Source organism: Simochromis diagramma, unplaced genomic scaffold (genome assembly GCF_900408965.1).
Source record: "Simochromis diagramma unplaced genomic scaffold, fSimDia1.1 OVJJ01000517.1, whole genome shotgun sequence".
Lineage (NCBI taxonomy): Eukaryota > Metazoa > Chordata > Actinopteri > Cichliformes > Cichlidae > Simochromis > Simochromis diagramma.
Window position 1 is genome coordinate 438581 of NW_024387173.1, and position 20389 is coordinate 458969.

At 41.1% G+C, this 20389-nt stretch overlaps 1 protein-coding gene across 2 annotated transcripts in view; it reads right to left on the reverse strand.

The window, feature by feature from the left end:
• The window catches only part of LOC120744679 (carbonic anhydrase-related protein 10-like), a 135906-nt gene that overhangs the window by 21556 nt on the left and 93961 nt on the right, over positions 1–20389 (reverse strand). For both annotated transcript variants that reach the window (XM_040049189.1, XM_040049190.1), the window contains 3 exons: positions 9318–9503; positions 3049–3144; positions 1797–1869 (listed from right to left, as the gene is read on the reverse strand). In XM_040049189.1, coding sequence (XP_039905123.1) covers positions 1797–1869; positions 3049–3144; positions 9318–9503 — 355 coding nt within the window. The remainder of the gene's footprint in view (positions 1–1796; positions 1870–3048; positions 3145–9317; positions 9504–20389) is intronic.

Sequence of the window (20389 nt, forward strand, 5' to 3'; positions counted from 1 at the left end):
AGCCAGGGTGGGTAAAGAGCTCAGGAATGCATTTATCAAAGGTTAGGATCGTGGTGTGAATGTACAGCTCAGATCTATCACATGGCCAGATTACCATGCAACTTCTAAATTTTGGAATAGCCTTTCTAAGACCATCAGGTTGGCTGAATCGATACTCATACTGTTTCCTTTTCCTTCATTTGCTCAGTTTCTGGGGAGGTATATGACACCATATGTTTGAAAGCATGTCTGCATCCTGAGACATGTACATGTTTGTTTTTGTCCAAATAACAAAGCGCTTAGTAACTGTGCTTTTTATGAAGTGCTATTCAAATATAGTTGCTGTTCTTATTATCAGTTACATTAGTCACATCTAATTTAAGAACTCACTGCTGGTTCCCACAGGTAGTCCTCAACATTAACTTGAATTGGATCTTGGTTTAGATTAGTATAACCTAGGTTTACGGAGAATAAGGATAAGCATATGGATGTCTTGTGGTTAGTCTGTGTGGTTGTTATGTATCTCTGCTATGTTTAGCCTCATTAACAGGAAGAGAGTTCATCAGAGGACTGTACATCTTCACAGCAGAGGCTGGAAAACAGATTTTGGGCAATATAGCACTGATTCATATGTAATTAATTAAGCTTTCTTTCTGAAGACAGATTTAACTATCAGGGAGTATTGTTATGTAAAACAAGATGTAGACTGATTTTGTAGTGTCAGAATGAACTGTTGTGTAGCAGCTTTAGAGGTTCAGGACAGACTCCTAAGTCCGCCATGGTGTATTCAGACCAAACAGTAGTGAAGCTTTGCTTCATGTTACTTTCATGAATATAATTAGTGGACTGTTTCCAGACCGTTTCACTTTCACCCAGGACAATGAAAGAACAATTACCTTTACTTACTCCGACCAATAGCTGGAATAAAGAATGAAGTAAGAGGCTAAACTGAAGTTGAAGCATTTTCAAAATGTACCTCTAGAGTGCTGTGAAAAAGTATTCGCCTTCCTAATTTTATCACTTTTTGTATATTTACTTAAATGTTTCAGATCACTGTAATGTAAAATGTAAGTATTAGACAAAGATAAATACAAAATGCAGTATTTAAATGTTTATTACATTTATTCAGAGAAAGAAGTCCAAACCTACCACCTGTTAAATCATTCACAAACTGTGAATAACCTCTTCTTTTTTTTTTTTGGAAAACTAAGTTCAAATTCACTAGCCACAGCCAAGAGTTATTGTCAAAAGACCTGATGAATCAAGAAATCACTTACACTGAATTTGTCTGTCAAAGTGAAGAAAGTTAAAAGACTAAAAAGTAAAACATATTATGCCACAATCTAAAGAAACTGCAGAGAAACAAAGTCATTTGCTGTTTATCTACATATACGTACAAATGTACAAACTGCAATGTAGACTGTGCTCTGCAAAAAGTCCTCAGACATAAACTTCAAATCCAAGATCTGCTTGCAAAAGAAGCAAAAGTCCTAACCACTGCATCATTGTGCCACTTGTTAACACTCTGCTCAAAAACTTTGCATTGGTCTGAACACAGCATAAGATTTGGTGCAAGTAGAATGATGATGACCTAAAATAAAGTGAGGCCCTATGTTTCTGTATATATGGTTATATAGAGATGGAAATTCAAGAAGCAAACATCATAGAAGGTTATATACAGTACATATAAAGTTTTCAAGATTTTATTTAGTCCAAGAACCAGAGGTTTGTAAATGTTCTGAACTGAATTAGCTCATCTAAAGACAAAAAGAATAAGTGTGTATATGTGTGTGTCAGGTAAAGACTGTGCATCTTACGTTTGTAGTTAATTCTGGTGATGGTGTCTCTATTGAGCATACGGTTGAGGAAGGCGTTGGAATTTTCAGAGAGCTGAAAAGGAGAATCACAGACAATCACAAACACATAATGCTATAAAACATGTAGCAAATGCAAGGTTTTTTTTCTTCCATGCACTTTGACTATTTCATTTAGATAATGACAATAAATAATCCACAACTGAGAGGTTTTAAAGCCGTATGTTAGAGAGTACATGGTAAAAGCTCTTCTGCAAGTTTAATTCAATTCAGTGTTATACATACATAAGATACATACAGAGGTATATAAATGATAGTCTGATTCTCTGACCAAATGCTCAGTGTCAGGATAAAAGCTCACAGTCATAAATTGTTCTTCTGATTTGGCCAAGATTCATGAGCAATTACACTCAACACCATCAAATCAAAACAGCCATCTTTCACCTGTGTGATGTCACTGGAAAAGAAGTGGATGAAGATGCAAAGAAACACTCTTGGTTGTTTTGTTTTTTCAGAACTTCATGATGCATCCCATCAGATTGTGTCAGGTATAAAATACTACATATGACAAACTAATTTGTCGTTATGACAGAAGCTGCAAACCAAGTGGTTAGCTAGCACAGAATAAAACAAAAAGGAAAGTTGAAAGCAGATTTCAACTGAGGAGTCAGACACTCAGTGAGTTGCCATGTTTAAGCCTGTGAAAGAAGCTGGAACAGACTTGCATAAATGTGTGCAACAACAAAATTAAAGATTTATTACTTTGCTTTTACATCAGGACACATCTCGTGTTATTATGCGCACCGTACTAGTAGGAGCTGTCAGGCTGGAAGAAGCTGTTGTGAGCCAGCTGAATGGAATGCATCTTGTAGAACTGCAGTCAGAATACATTATTCTGCATGACTAATGTTATAAAGACTAATACGCCTGTTCTGTGGACTAGTTATGAGGGCTATATGTGGATCAAACTCTGAAAGGGCTATATAACACACAAACACACAAACACACACACACACACACACACACACACACACACACACTTTCAATTAAGTTAAAGCATGTCAATAAACTCTATACTGTATATCTGGCTCTTAATGAGATTCTCTCTGTGTGGCCCTTAGTGAAACTGAGTTTATCACCCCTGCACTACACCTCTGTATTATGGCTGTTTTTTGTATGAGTCTTGGGGTGTCTGAGACCAGCATTAATTGCTTTTTTACTCTATTGCCCTGTATTCCCAGAAGAACAAGCAGACCTTTATGAAGATGGAAACAACAGCAATTCCATGAGGGCTCTTAGCTGCCTCGCTGTAGTTGGCATACAGATCTTGATTATAATGGATCAGCTGGACCTGAAAGGAAAAAACAAATTTACAGCAATTTATAGAATATTTCTAGCAAAGATGCAGCTTTTACAACTTAAATTTCACCATAATACAAAAAAAACAAAACTTTTTTGCATACTTTCCTTTTTTGACGAAGGTGCTTGACTGACTGAAGGAAGGGAAAAGAATTCTGAGGTTTGTAGCATTAGCAACAGCCTTCTAACATGTATGTTTTGGAAAACTTTTAATTTGACAGAGGACATGGTAGGACATGGATGACTGAGAACCTTCACAGACGTACTGACAGAGGACGTTAAAGTATAATGATCATGCCACTAGTCTTCAAAAGTCAGGGCTATCTAGTCATAGTCAATTTTCACAAACTTTTAAATGCAGGTATAACAAGGAAGAAACAAACACAAAAAAGGAGGGAAAGCGCTGTGCAATAAATTAAGCAGACATATTTATTTCCTAAAACAAAAGAGGTATATCTATCAAGGTCTCCTGGGAGCAGAGTGAAAAATGAGAAGCAAAGAATGCGTCATAACATTTATTTAATTTTATTAGGAAAATAGCATATCCAAGCTACAACTTACAGTACACATTGTGATTTTACTAAAGTTTCAAAGCTTTCTGGAGAATTTTTGAGTTAGTGTTTTTCTGCTGTCTGATAACGAGGCAGCTTGCTAACCTGGTTTGCAAGACTCTAAAAACCAACAGAGTTTCAACAAAGATTATATTATTAAAAAATAATAATTTAAAAATGACAGCAATGCCCATGTTTTATGCAATCTATGCTTCCTTTCCTTTTTAATTTCAGTTTTGATGTAATTCCTCAACAGGCTCTTGGGTTGGTCCAAATGTCTGAAAAAACTACAAAGAAAGGCTTCTGGGGCCAAACAATATCTGATGTGTGTCCACTCAGCCACCCTATAAAAGCCATTTGACCGCATGTATTTGTGCTGCCATTTGTTTGGCCCTGACCCGAAAATAATGATCAAAAGTGAAGACTGGAACATAAGCTGACTTATAAATCAAGAACTGCGCCTTCAGGCTGAGCTCCAGTTCAATCCCCAGTTAATACTGCCTGACCGATTCGATTTTTGACTCACAAACAAGAATCGGAAAAACTTTTTTCTTTTAAAAAGTATCTGGGGGTGTGTTACTCTTCACTCCTATGGCAGAGTAAGCAGGTTCTAAATTATGATCAAAACTCGATATTGATATGCTTTAAAAGTATATCAATATATGTAACTCTGACAAGTTAATGAAAAGCACTTCAAATCACGACCTCCACAGTTACACCTTCCCTCCGATAAACCATAGGCAACAACATCAGAATGTATAAGCGATGAACTAAATTCATTTTAACCAAATAGAAAGACAAAAGAATTACTCATCTTCTTTGTTTATTTTAAAATAATGCTTTTGTTGTTTTTCAACATTTAATTCAAAAGTTTAGCATTTGAAATTCTTTTTTGGAATTCTGAATTTCTGAAATAATAAATCAAATAAAATCAGTCATATTATCCAAACTTATAAGAACTCCTGTTAAATTCAGTTTTTCAGTTATAGAACATTGTGGAACTTAAAGGTCTTTGGAAAATTGCATCAAATATTTATAGAATTCTACCAACACAGAAACTCATTTTCTCTTTCTCTCTATTTTAAAATGGCCAGAAGACTTTTTTAATGGTACCGATGCTAACTTCTTAACTCAAATTTGCATTAACATCTCTTCAACACACAGTTACATTTTATACAGCTTACAAGTTCTAGATAGAACAGACTACACAGGCGATAGATAACATATTAGTGAATTAAACAAATCTACACACTGCTTTCAGTACACCCCTGACAAGTACTGGCATGTTATTTGTCACTGTTTCAGATCACCTTTCGCACTTATTGGGCTGCTGCATCCCCACAACTCTGCATCTCAGGCAACTTATTATTCCAATTCCAAGCTTCGTCTGCTTTGGTTCTCCTTGCAGTTCCTTGCCGTGAATGTTTTTTTTAAACAAACGAGGCATGATCATTAGTTATCGATAAATGTTGCCTGATTCTTAGTGCCAATGAGAAACAATTATCTTTCATTTTTACTAGTATCTCTAATTTCATTGTTACTATTATTGTATAGTTATTATTACAAGTAAAATTTACATGTTCTTGTCATCATCAGTATTAGTATATCCTAATCCTTCTATTTGCCATCTTCGCACTACATGAATATTGTGTCTTGACTACTAAAACCTGTTGTTCGTAGGTTGTATAAACACTGGCTTGTCTCCTGAACAGTACTTACAGTTATTTAGAAAGAATAGTAGTAGCTCTTTTGCTCTGAGTTTTGATTTAGTGAGTGAGATTACTGATTCTTCCAGAACATCTGACAGAAGTGAAATCACAAATAAAATTTGCATAACAAAACTGAGAAGTGTCTCAGAAGTGTACACTTTCATCTCTGTGGACAGGGTGGATTTACAAAACAAATGCACCATTGTTATTACTGTTTGGTTAAAGACAGACAAGCTTGGGGTCTCTCCACAGAGCCCCAAACTGAACATTTTCAATTTTGGCAACAAGGTTTGAATTTCCACTGAGATGGATTACTGGCTCAGTGTTCAAGTCTAAGGTTTTATGTATCATGCTGTATCATGTTCTATGTGTCAAACATAGAAGATAGCCTCTTTTAATCAGCTAAATGTGTTTATTATTACAGAAACATCATCCCAGTGGACACTCTTTCAAGGATGAGGATGTAACATCCTGACAGGGAGGAACGCTGGTTTGAGCGCGGAGTCAAGGAGGCCATTTACGTGAAAAAGGAAAGACCATCTCTGAATCGAGGAGGGGGCCTAAGGGTACATCTTTCACCATCTTACAATGCTGTGATTGCAGCCATTCCCCAACTCTCTGTGAATGGTACTCATGGCCATTGATCAGTGGGTTTTGGTCAGTGGTTGTTGATCAATGGTCATGAGAATTTGCATAATTATGATTAAGGAACTGACCTCCCAGCCCATTGTTCCTTCAGTCGGCTGGTTTCAGTCATTATGCAAATGTACTGTTTATAAGATTGAAACCTGCAGTCAGCTGAGACTGAAGAAGTCACTTGGATGAGTAATGAAACGTTTCTCCCACTGAAAACGCTACGTCTAGATGAACAGAATCAACTTTTGGAGATTTACTTACCTGGATGATTAAGAATGCATCAAGATGTAAACACTAACACACTAGTGGTTGAGTTCAGTTTAATTTTTTAGTTTTTCTGCTTATAGAAACATCTGATAGCGTTACCTGTGTGTCGTACAATAAGATAGCTATAGAACAACCCTGCATCTAAGAGGTGTGATAACATCACTTTTAATGGAAACTCATGCAAACTTCAGTGTAAATTACAAAGATGCAAGTCGACTGCATACAGGCCTACAATCTTATATTCTTTATTTATAGGCATATTTCACTAAAGCAGTATATTTACATTTTACAGCATTTACACAAATACTGGGAGAAAACACAAAGAAAATATGTTTAACAAGTTGACAGGTGCAAAGTGCGACAGGCAGACAGGAGAGACATGTTCTGATAAAACCGATGCATTATCACTGAGACACATGATCCCTTTAATAAGGAAACAATACAATAAAGAGATAGTAGTCTGAATTCTAGACTGAAACTGCAAAATCAGTTAAACAATCCTATCAGTTATAGCTTTTATAGTTCATATAACAGTAGGCACACCTGGACATTGGCTTCAGGCAGACCAGGTGTCATCTGTAGAGCCCACTTTGCAGCGTCAGTGTCTTAGAGATTTCCAGAGTTGGAAGCTGCCATAAGCTATCCTCACCTCGGAAAATGTCCAAAGCCACAGTGAGTGGTTTTATCAGCAATGTTAGTAAAGGAACCAATACACATTGATGGAGTCAACGGCTAGTCGGCTACAGAGATTGTTAAAAGCTTGCGTGGGAATGTCTGTAACGTAGGATGGGGCATCATGACATCTGATTTCCATCTCGTTGTTGTCGGCACAGTGAGTTTTTATCCAGTCCAAAGGCCAGAGTATTTTCCTGTTGCACTTCTGTACACTGATATGGACTCTGATATGTGTTTGCTGTAAGCCATTTGTCAACATCATTACTTGAAATTAAGTTTAGTGTGTATCTCAGGTAAAGGGGGAGAGAAAAATGTCCTTGGTCAGTGTCAGTGGAGCGCACGTTTCTAACATCTGTGAATGTCACAGCTTGTTCTTCATCCTCTTCATCAGAACCTGACGCTGTGGTCTCATACATCTTGAAAGCCTTCAAAAAATTAGTTCCATTGTCAGTGACAGTTGCCGTGTCTTTGCGTGACAATCCATAAACTGAATGAATCAGTTCAATTTCACTAGCTATAACATCGTATGTGTGTCGTTCTTTCAGTTGCTTGCAGACAGTTGCAGCTTTGTCATAGTGAAAGTTATTCGTGTTAATCCAGTCACAGGAAGCTTTTATTGTGGCAAGTCCAAATGTCAACAGTCGTAGACAAACATGCAGAGCTCTGAAATGTTTTCTTTAACTCAGTTTCCATTGCTAGTCGATACATCTGGAGAAACTTTTCCTGTCTGAGACTGGTCTTTTTCCTGTTTTTGGTCATTTGCTAAATAGCTTTCTGAAAGATGGCCATCCCATCATAAAATATTTCCTCCACTATGTATGATGCCACCGGCCTGTTCATCTCTGCTTTGGTTACCTGCTGAAAACAAGCTTTGGTTGCTTGCTTGGGGTCACCATACACAGTCTGAGTGTCACTCTCCCTCCTGCTGTGGGACTCTTTGATACCAGCTTAGTGTTAGTGTAAGTGCTTGGAGAGATCGGAAGTCGTGTTTGCAGCAGTGGAGAGTTGCTTCTGACCAGGGCACAGTTTACATCTTGTCCTTTCAAGCAATAAATTATAAAGAGTAATGTGCATATCTCCCTCCATCAAACTCAGCCATTTTGGGCTGAGATTGGAATCTGTTCAAGATATTGTTGCACAAGTGTGGATATGAAGTGGATTTTGAACTTGGGCAACAAAAGTAAGTAATGTATTTTTTTCAAATTAGTAACTGTAATATGATTACTAGGGGCGATCGTGGCTCAAGAGTTGGCAGTTCGTCTTGTAATCAGAAGGTTGCCGGTTCGAGCCCCGGCTCTGACAGTCTCAGTCGTTGTGTCCTTGGGCAAGACACTTCACCCATTGCCTACTGGTGGTGGTCAGAGGGCCCGGTGGCGCCAGTGTCCGGCAGCCTCGCCTCTGTCAGTGCGCCCCAGGGTGGCTGTGGCTACAATGTAGCTTGCCATCACCCGTGTGTGAATGTGTGTGTGAATGGGTGGATGACTGGATGTGTAAAGCGCTTTGGGGTCCTTAGGGACTAGTAAAGCGCTATACAAATACAGGCCATTTACCATTCACAGGCCATTTACTTACTCTTGGACAGTAATGTAACACATTACTGTCCAAGAGTTAAAGAAAACTGTAGTAACAGTAATGAGTTACTTTGTAACAACCATCACTTATGCTAACAATGAGACATCAGCAATGATCCTAAAAAGGTGTTGCCCATCAGTCTGGGAATCGTTAGCGGAACATTTCCAAACAAATACAGGGAAAAAGATTATTCACATGGAACAATCAAGAGAGTTGCCAATCTTCCCAGAAGTGGACATTCCAGCAAGTTCAATCAAACCATGAACACCTCCAGAGTTAATGTCCGACAGGTAAAAGGTAAACCTTTTCCAAAATTACATCATATAATGATTCCAAGCACATAAGCAAATCTACAAGAAAATGACTGAAAAAGACAAGAATCATAGTGTTACAATGCCCTAGGCAAAGTCAATACTGCAATATTGTGGTGGGATCTTAGGAGAGCTATGTATAAACAAATGACCACAAACCTTGAAGAACTGAAGTGTTCTGAGAAGGACTGGGCCAAAATTCCTCCGCAATGATTACTCCGACTTATTGTTCCCTAAAGTGGTTCTACAAACTATCAGATCCTGTGGTGTGCCTTGTTTGTCCTTCAATACATATTTTTCTTATCTTGTTTAAATAAACAATAACAAAGTGTAAAATCAGGCTGTATTGGCCTAAAATTCAGGTTGTATTGACCTAATTTTAAAACCTTAAAGCAGTGTAATTTTTCTCTTTTCTTTACCATGTTTGCATGTCTTGTCTCTTACCTCTCCAGGAAAGCCCTGTCCATTAAGAAGGTGCTCTGAACCTTGAGAGTCTTCACTGCCAAAGTGGACGCGGACCTCTTCCAGACGGTAGCTGTATCCCAGTGGGCCCCCAGAGATGTTCACCAGGTGGGCTTTGTCTGGCCGCAGGGACACATGCTTCCCAGTGTTGTACATGGTGCCTCCCATCTACAGTGAAACAGTCAGAGGGGGATAATTAGATAATAAGATGATAGCTGTCATTTCACCAGTACATTTTTGTTAGATGGGAGCACACAACAGAGTAGAAACTGACTGAAAAATAATAAGTAGATCAACATAAGGAGTCTTAAGCCCTAAATGGCACCATTCACAAAGCTAATGGATATAAATGGTTTGTTATTAACAAATCTTGAATTGCATTTGAGCTACTAGGATCCAGTCAGTGCTCTGAATTGTAATAAGGTGGTAGGTAGGATTTTTTGTACAGACACAGTACAGTAGAGGTGCTAGTTTTTATGGTTTGTTAATGAATATCATAAAAGTCTGTCAGGCTCTTTCCTGAAATCTCTGGTTTAATCTGTTTGACACATGTTTTTGTGTGTAACTTGACAGAAGCTGAGAAAATCAGCAAAGGGATGACATTACAAAATGCATTACACACGTAATTATTATGGAACCAGGTATTAATGAATGCATAAATCCACGACTGTATCAAACACAGTCATTTCTAAAATACATTAAGACTGCTGTAAAAATACATTATGGCAGTAATAAGTACCAGGGTTACCTGCATCTTCCTCCTGCTCCATCAGTGATGGGCTTGGCATTGGCCCAGTCTCAAACTAATCTGTTATGAAAGCAAACAGATTGCCAGCACTCACTATTTGTGGTAATATTTATTGTTCAGGTATGACCCATATTTTGGGGTTGATTTAATTCTATTGTGTTTATATCCACTCATGATTTTTCGGTCGTAATGTTAGAAAAGTGTCAAATGTTGTAAAAGCAAGACAATGCAACAACCTGCAACATGATTTGCTACTTTTTTACAACACAAAAATCAGCACTACTTAAAATTATAATGACAGCACTGGCAATAAACTGCAAAACATTATGGAGTTTTAATGTGGGTGTTGCTTTTATTATTACTTTCATGATTTATAGAGTATAACATATGCTACCTCTTAACTCTTTCAGTGAAACTGTTAATAAGCCACTTATGTATTTTTAACATGGATAATCCCATTGACCCCAGTGCGTAATCCCCCACCACCTGTCATTTAAGGGTCAAGCTAACCCTGGAAAACAGCCGCCCCCTTTTACTTGCAACTTATTTGTTGTTAGCAGATATCAGGACAGCGATTGAGGTTTGGTTTTTTTCACAAAGTAATAATAAGTCTTGAAATGTCAACAACACAACTGATCATAACCACCAGCAGGGGTCTGCTGCTCATTACTATACCAGGCCTTTTATCACAGTTTGGCAGGCAGGGAGTGGATCCAAGTGACAGATGGTCACTCAAAAGGTTACTTTACTATAATATATATATCTAAAATATAAAAGCTCAGAGACTACAGAAGAAACACAAAACACAAGGGGCACAGAAGGAAAGAGCATGAAAAACGACTTGAAAGAGGACAAGGGGACACAAAATAAATACATAGCAGGTAATGTGGGAAGATGGAAAACAAGTGGGAAACACCGCGGGAGCAAATCAGAATTAACGAGACAAGTTAAACTGAACAAAAACCACATGAGACAACAGACTTATCTGTTAGTAAAATGTACAGGAAACATAACTAAAACCAAGACGGAGACTAAGACTGTTTAAACAAACATGGAGACATGACTGACTTCACAAAGGAGACGCTAAAGGACAAAACACAGAAAGGGGACAAAAAGAATAAATAACCTAATCACCTAGTCAAAAGTCATCTATAATTAACCTGGAGACACAAACTAAGCCACTTCTCAAAACCCAAAAACGTAATGAAACTACAACAACTACTGCTGTGAGAATGTGATGAAGTGATGAAGTAGTCAGATACCCTAAAGACGCCATTGGCTATTATGATTAAAAAGTAAATCCTGTCTTGTATATTTAAAAGAAATTGACTTAATCTACAAAGGCAGATTAGCAAGTAGCAACTCCTGCTACAGTTATGGCACAAAGGCTCCTGTAATGCAGCACAAGAAATCACTGCAAGAGTAGGTGGAGCAATTAATAGAAAACAAGGCAAACTAAAATCACTAAAAGCCTACAAAGTAAGTCATTTAAATAATGAATTATAACATTTAAATAAAATTAAAAAACTGTTAAATTAAATGGGATACACAGTCAATGACAACAACAACAATAAATAAATATTAATATGCAACTAACAATATGAAACTGGTGTGTAACTTTCTTTGTGCTTGTGGTACATTTCTGTACATGTTTGTTAATATTTCTGTAGTTTTGTTGAAACCAGAGAAGAAAATCTTCCAAACCAAACTTTCTTCTTGCCTTCTGCCACTTCAGCCTCAAATCATTCTTTTACAAAAAGTGTCCAATGTCCAGAGATGCATATTTTTTCTGTCTGGTTAACTGTGCCTCAGTCACCAAACCTTTATATTTTGTGCGTGCTAGGTGCCCTTATCCCTTCCTCTGTGTATGAAGAATACAGCGAATATGTTTGTGTGGATTAAAACAGCTTTTCGTGTTGCTAAAACAGCCCCAGAGCTGTATGTTGTCAGCTCCTCACAACACCCCTGGCAACACGTAAAGTATTAATGCTCTTTACCCGACTCCCAACCATATTTATCATACATATTATATGACACTGCAGCAATCACATATTCATTACCGCTGTTTGTATATAATAAATGAGGAGAAAGCACTCAGCTTTAGTTTAATTGTGACACACCACTGCTGGGGTAGTATAAAATTAAACAATTACTCACCAGCCTGGAATCTATTCACAGCATTAATCCTTGAAGAAAAGCACGGAAGGGATTTAGAATCTAAAAATGGATGATTTTCACTCTTCTACGTCACTCGACAGGTTCAGGAAGCATAAAGATAAATGCATTTTCATTTACACATGTACCAGTATTGTGCTGGAAAATTTGCATAGTCTAATCTTAAATCTCCAATTTGAATTCAGCGAGCTACGTCGAAGAATGGCCTGTTTATAAGAAGGTGTGTGAGTTACATCAGCAGACTGTTGGCTACTGGCCCAAACATTTTCACAGTTCACCAGCATGTTGTCTTAATTGAACCACCCTCATCAGGTCATGCTACAGCTAGGCTGAAAATGATTTTCCAACCATTCTGCTGTTGGTTTACATGTGTGATTCTGGTCCTGTGGCATTAACCTTTCCAAAGCTCCAGGTCTTGGACTGCTGCCCAGACATTATTTTGTACAATGTCTTCATAAAGCTTTTAATTCCTTGTTTATTCCAGGAGTGTGACAGTGTCACTGTCAGTCACAAAGTGCATAGCTATGGCTGCAGCAAACTAGTTACTGAAAGGAAAGAGAGCAGCAGTAAAGTGGATAGTGGATCTGTAACAATAAAATTACTGGCAGGTGATTTTTTAGCATGTTTGAAATGTTAATTAATACTGGTATGCTATGCTTAGCATGCATAGTGTGCTGCAAATTTACAACAAACCAATTTGAGATTCAGTTTTGGTGTACAGTACCTTTTCCTCCCCCTAACCACAGTGCTATATTCTTGCTAAATAACTTTACCCTTTGTCTAATCTGTCTAAACACCTTGTAGTAAGTGGGAAATGCTCCTTCAAGTAGTCTGCAGCATCTGCAGTGAGGTGGAAACTGTACCTCTCTACTGAGGCAAAGAGAGAACTGAGCGTAAAGGTGAGTAGCAACCCAAAGATCAAAGATACAAGGGGCAGAAATGAGCTTTCTCCAAACGGTGTCTGGGCTTAGCCTTATAGATAGTGTGAGGAGCTTAGTGATTCGGGAAAAGCTCAGAGTAGAGCAAATGGTCTTCCATGAAAGGAGCCTATTAAAGTGGTTCCGATATCTCACTGTAATTCCTCGTGGGTGAATCCAAACTAAAAAGGGCATGCCTGACCCCCAGACAGATCAAGAACACACTAGAGACATTGCATCTGTTTGGCTGGCTTGGGAACACCTTCATATCCCCAAGAAAGGATAGAGGAGTGCGATCTAACCATCTCTGCTTCGACTATGCTGCTGTGACCTATACAAGTGGTAGAACATGGATGGTTCAAAGTATCAAGATAAGACCAAGTTATCAACAAAAAATGCAGAAACTTCATAATTTCAGACTTCATCAACTTTTTCTGTCTTTGTATGTTGGTGAAAAATCCTTAAGACACAGAGTGCTCTGATGTTACAGCAGAGAGGCTGTGTGTACAGACAGACAAGCTAAGATCTCAAGTCACTTCCATCTTTTAACAAATCTGCATTAGACGATAGTGTTGTTGCACAGCAACTGGGACTTGCCAAATGCATGTAGGAGTTCCTTATACTGGATTGATGAAAACCAATCAAACATACTTCAAGTAATTCTGCACAAACAGGTTACCGCTGTTTGATGTGTGGTCTTAGAAAATCAAAACAGCATGAGGAAAATCTTCAAAGCCTTTTTGTGGTTTCCATCAAGCATACGATTGCATCAAATGTATATACAGGGAGAAGCGTTGGGGTTAAAGATAAAAATAACATGAAGTGACACAGAGATTTTAAAGGAGAACTTGTAGGAAATGGAAATATGAGCGGAAAGGGGGAGCATTTTTGGAAATAAAACTAATGGAACGAAGAGAAGAGAATGGAGATGGTTTGGTAAGCTGAAACAGAAAAAAGAGAGATGCGATGGTCGAATGGTTAAGGCACTGGACAGGAAATTTAATGAGGACCTCGGAGCACGCTCAATCCCCACTAACAATGAGATGAAAAGGAAAAAAATTAAAAGTTTTTGGTTCATTATCGGTAAATGTTCTGAGTGAAGTGGTATTCATGTGAAACATCAGAACTTTGGTTGAATTAAACAGATATATAAAGTTGGAGCCTGATCTGAAAAGAATTAACATCATAACTCAGCACATATTAGAAATGTGTTTTTCGAGATTTCAGCATTTTTCAATTATCTACTTAAAGGAAGTCGTTTTAGATTTGCTCTGATTAAAGTAGCATTGTTCCAAATGTCAGTGAATGTTTTCTTACTTCTGAAAATGAACGGAGCTTGCAAAGAAAAGTGTCTGGACTTCTTTAAGTTACTTGAAGACGTTTCACCTCTCATCCAAGAAGCTTCTTCAGTTCTAAGGTCAAATGGTGGGGAGTCCCAGATTTAAACCTAGTGGGAGTATCTCCCCAAAAGAGGGACAAAAGGACCCCCTGATGATCCTCTAATTGCCTGAGCCAAGGTGTGAAACTGGGTGTGGGTCACAATCAGCCAGGGTTTCGGGTGAGCTCACTGTGAAACCTGGCCCCACCCTATCATGTGATTTCCTGAGGTCAGATGGCCCAGGATGTGAGTGGGCGTTAAGGCGTCTCCTCTCTCTAGTTCCACAGCATTTTGTGCCTGTTTGAGGGACCAACTAACCAAGTATGACTAGGCTAGTTGGTGGGAAATAAGCCCGGTACAAGAAGAGAAAGAATGGAAAGCTGCAGTGGAGACCTGGGGAGAGTATAAATCAAATCAAATCAAAATGTATTTATATAGCACATATTAAAACAACAGTATTGACCATAGTGCTTCACAGTCAGTAAAAACATGAGACAATTAAAACAAACAATAAAACAGGACAACAAACAATAGGTAACAACACAATAAGCTAGAACAGCCAACTAGTTAGAATCAAAGGCCAAAGTAAAAAGATAAGTTTTGTCATGGTCCGGGTGAGTACGGGGTTTTTCCACTCCGCTGGGCTCCACCTTCAGGCAGAGACTCCAATCAGCTTCCACACCTGGTTCCAATCAAGTCACCAGCATATAAGACCAGCATTCACAACAGACCTCTGCCAGATCTTCTGCTAACTCATGTTAGTGCTACGCCGCCAAGCTCTTGTGAGAACCCTTAACTACTGCTTTTCTCCTCACCGTGTTTTCTTTGTCATAGGACCCACCTGGCAGTCGCGCTTCCCAACCTAGACAACTCACATCTCCGCCTGGACGCTGGTTCTGTCATCTGGTTGCTTCCTTTCCATCATCGGACTACACCTGCCTGCCTCCCTGCCAAGCCCCTCACTCCAAGCATATTCTGAATCCTCTCTGGACACTCCTCACCCGGAACCCCCTGGACACCCCCTCCTCGCATGACACTTTAAACCTGCAACGCTGACTGCGTACCTCCATCCAAGCCGCTGCCCCTTTTTTCCATTCCCCGGATCCATCCGTGAAATCTAGCACCTAGTCATAGCACTCAGAGTTTCATGTTCACAGTTTGGCCTCACAGTTCTCAGTTCATAGCTTCCACAGTTCATAGCTTCCACAGTCCATAGCATTCATAGTTCATAGCATTCATAGTTTCCTGCTTTGTAAGTTCACTAGGCACTGTAAATAAAACACCGTGTTCACGCCCGTTTTGCCTCCCTCTGTGTCTGCATTTGAGTCCACACCCACAGCCTGGCCCTCTCGGCCGTAACAAGTTTTAAGACGTGATTTAAAAGACTGGATAGACTCGGCAGTACGAATATGAACAGGGAGGTTATTCCAGAGTCTGGGTGCCACGGTTGCAAAGGCCCGCTCTCCTCTCGACTTCATTCGAGACCTAGGTTGTGCTAGGAGCATGTGATTGGATGATCTAAGTGCTCTGTTGGGATTGTATAAGTGGAGTAGTTCAGAGAGATAGGTGGGCGCTAAATTATTCAGAATTTTAAAAGTGAACAAAAGAATTTTAAAATCTATGCGATATTTAACAGGGAGCCAATGTAGTTTGGCTAAAATTGGGGCTATGTGTTCATAGATTCTCGTACCTGTTAAAAGACGCGCAGCTGCATTTTGAATTAACTGAAGCCGGTAAAGAGAAGAGTGTTGGAGGCCCGAGTAGAGGGAGTTACAGTAGTCCAATCTGGATGTGATAAATGCGTGGATAAGCTTTTCAAGGTCGTTTAAAGCAGCGGTCCCCAACCTTCTTTGCGCCACGGACCGGTTTATGCCCGACAATATTTTCACGGACCGGCCTTTTAGGTGTCGCGGAAAAATACAACAAAATAAAACTAGTACCGGTACCGAAAAAAATATGATTTATTCATAACACACGTGAAAAGACCCAGGAAAACCAAGTTAAAGATAAAAACGATAACAAAATAACGCTGAAAACCGATAAAAACCCTGAAAACCATACATTTCACACCTGAGCCTCAACTCTCGCTGCCTGGTACCAAATGAATCACGGACCGGTACCGGTCCGAGGCCCGGGGGTTGGGGACCGCTGCTTTAAAGGAAGGAACGGCTTTGCTTTAGATATCTGACGCAACTGGCAAAAGCTGTTTTTTACCACAGTGGAGACCTGTTTCTCAAGTTTAAAAGAGCCATCCAGGAACACTCCAAGGTTCCTTACAGTGAGCGAGAGATGGCTAGCGAGAGGGCCTAGGGCATCAGCTAACTGGTCTAGCGGAGTGTGACTACCAAAGACTATGATTTCGGTCTTATTCTCGTTCAATTTAAGAAAATTATGTGATAACCAAGTTTTAACTTCATGCAAACAGTTGAACAGAGGTTGCAAAGAAGCAGACACATCGGATTTCAGAGGTGAATAAATCTGGATATCATCTGCATAACAGTGAAAGGAGATGTTGTATTTTCTCAAAATGAATCCCAACGGCAACATGTACAAAGAGAAAAGAGCAGGACCGAGCACGGACCCTTGAGGCACACCACAATAAATTGTTAGGATGCCTGAGTCGTTGACCCAGGGTTTTTGAGTTTATTATATTATTTATCATTTCTAGTCTTTGGTTTCTTTGAAGTTCTGTCTTATGGTTTATGTCTCTGTCTTCTCTAGTTGCTCTGTCTCCCCTGTCTGCTGTATCCCCACGTACAGTCAGTGTCTGTGTCTGCCCTGGTCCCACATCTCTGTTCCCTTTGTTATAGTGCCTGCCTGTGAGTCTGTGTTATGTTTCCTGTTTTACTTTGAAAGTCCATGTCTCATGTTAATGTGTCTGGTTTTGCTTCCCCTTGTTTCGTTAGGCCTGATTTGCCCCAGTTGTGTTTCCCTCCTGTTACCCATTCCCTGATTGCTCCCTCTGTGTATTTAAGCCCTGTGTTTCTCTGTGTCTGTGTCGCGATCTACCGTTTACCTAGCTGTGTGTTCTGTCAGTCCTCCGGTTTAAGTTTATTTTGATTTTTTCCAGTTATGTTATATTTTGAGTTTTACATTAAAGCTGTTTTGAGTTCACAACTGTCTCCGGAGTCTGCACCTTGGGTCCTATTCCTGTCTGCACACAGCCACTCATAACAGAAGATCGCGACCAGAACATGGACCCCGCAGACTCTTTTTCCTCGGATTACAACACTGAGATGGAGCGGATGGTGAGCCTGCTCGATCGCATCGCCCAGTCCCCGGATTTAAGGACCATGGCTGTGGGGCTGAGTGCGGTGGAGGCCATCATTCGATATAACCCCCGGCTTAGCCAGTTTGCTAAGGACACTAAGTTGGGGAACACCATAACTGCCTGGAGAGAGCAAGTCAGGGCTGGTGAGCTTGCTCTCTCACTCACTACATCTTCCCCACCGCCGCCCCAGGACAACACACACTCTGCCTCATCGCCACTACAGACTTCCTCTCCTTCCTCACACCAGCCGGGACCTTGTTTGCCTATCCATTCGCCTGCCTTTTTCCTGGCGGCTGTGTGGTCGGAGGAGGTCTCCATTTCTCCACCGGTTCCTGTTCCCTCGTCTAGAAGGAAGCGACGCCACCGTCACTCCTCTCCTCGGTCATCCGTCCCGCAACCTGCCTCCGCTGGAGGATCCGAGGGGCCCGTCCAGCAACCTGCCTCCGCTGAAGGGTCCGAGGAACCGCTTCAGCCGTCTGTTCCCGCTGGAGGGTCCGAGGGACCGCTTCAGCCGTCTGTTCCCGCTGGAGGGTCCGAGGAACCGCTCCAGCCGTCTCCTGTCTCCGCTGGAGGGTCCGAGGGGCCCGTTCAGCCTCCTGTCTTCGCTGGAGGGTCCAAGGGGCCCGTTCAGCCTCTTGCCTTGTCAGCTGGGGGTCCGGGAGGACCCAGCCAGCACATCCCAGTGTCTGCTGACGGTTCTGGCGAGGCCATTCAGCCACCACCGGCTCCACCGCCTGCAACCTCAACATCCACGCCGCCCGCAGCATCTGCAGCTCCGCCTGGTCCGGCCTCCGAGCGTTCAGCTTCATCTGCGCCTGAGGTCCCCATGCCGTCTGGTCCTGCTCGTCCTGTCCGGCCTGCACGTCCTGTCCGGCCTGCTCGGCCTGCACGTCCTGTCCGGCCTGCACGTCCTGTCCGGCCTGCACGTCCTGCACGTCCTGTCCGGCCTGCACGTGCACGTCCTGTCCGGCCTGCTCGTCCTGCACGTCCTGTCCGGCCTGCTCGTCCTGCACGTCCTGTCCGGCCTGCACGTCCTGTCCGGCCTGCTCATCCTGGACGTTGTTGCCGTCTTGGACGGCCCCCTGAACTATGCCGCCGCCGGTGCCTCCCGCCCGGCCGGCCTCCTGACCTGCTCCGTCGCCGCCGGTGCCTCCCGCCCGGCAGGCCCCCTGAACTCTTTTCTGGGCTCTTGGGCCATCAGCCTCCGGGCCGCCCCCCTGAACTTTGTGTGAACTGTTTTTCCTGGCCGCCTGCGCCTGTCGTGAGCCTGTGTTTTGTTATGTTGCTTTCCGGGCTCCGGTGTTTGCACTTTTTTTGTTTCTGGCTCCTTGTTTGGTTTGTTTCAAGCCCTCCATCCTGTTTCCCCCACCGCCCACCCTGGTTGGGTTGTTTTTTTCTTTTGTTTTGGTGTTTCGGTTTGGGCTGTCTGGGAGCCAGCCCTTTAGGGGTGGGTACTGTTAGGATGCCTGGGTCGTTGACCCAGGGTTTTTGAGTTTATTATATTATTTATCATTTCTAGTCTTTGGTTTCTTTGAAGTTCTGTCTTATGGTTTATGTCTCTGTCTTCTCTAGTTGCTCTGTCTCCCCTGTCTGCTGTATCCCCACGTACAGTCAGTGTCTGTGTCTGCCCTGGTCCCACATCTCTGTTCCCTTTGTTATAGTGCCTGCCTGTGAGTCTGTGTTATGTTTCCTGTTTTACTTTGAAAGTCCATGTCTCATGTTAATGTGTCTGGTTTTGCTTCCCCTTGTTTTGTTTGGCCTGATTTGCCCCAGTTGTGTTTCCCTCCTGTTACCCATTCCCTGATTGCTCCCTCTGTGTATTTAAGCCCTGTGTTTCTCTGTGTCTGTGTCGCGATCTACCGTTTACCTAGCTGTGTGTTCTGTCAGTCCTCCGGTTTAAGTTTATTTTGATTTTTTCCAGTTATGTTATATTTTGAGTTTTACATTAAAGCTGTTTTGAGTTCACGACTGTCTCCGGAGTCTGCACCTTGGGTCCTATTCCTGTCTGCACACAGCCACTCATAACATAAATAGGGGCAGAAGCCGAGTAGTGTTGCCCCATAGCAACAGAGAACGACCTCTCTGAGAGGTAGGATTTTAACCAAGTTAAAACCGTACCTTTGAGACCAACAACATGTTCCAATCTTGATAAAAGAATGTTGTGGTTAACCGTGTCAAAAGCAACAGTCAAGTCAAGTAAAACTAAAACCACGGAATAGCCAGAGTCAACAGTTAAAAGAAGATCATTAAAAACTCTAAGTAAGGCTGTCTCTGTGCTGTGGCAAGGTTTAAAACCAGACTGAAACTTTTCATTAATACCATTTTACATGTAAAAAGGCCTGAAGTTGACTTTAATACAAATAAGAAATTCACAGATTATCATTTTAGTGAAAAAAAATTCTATGAGGGAGCAAGTTGCATACCATTAGCCACATACATCATAACCCCTCAAAAATAATTACGAGATGGTGAAAAATCAGGAATCATTCAGTCAAACAATTACAGAGCCAACGAGAGAATGACAAAGGAAGCTAGAATTACCAGGACTAACACAAAGAAAGGAAA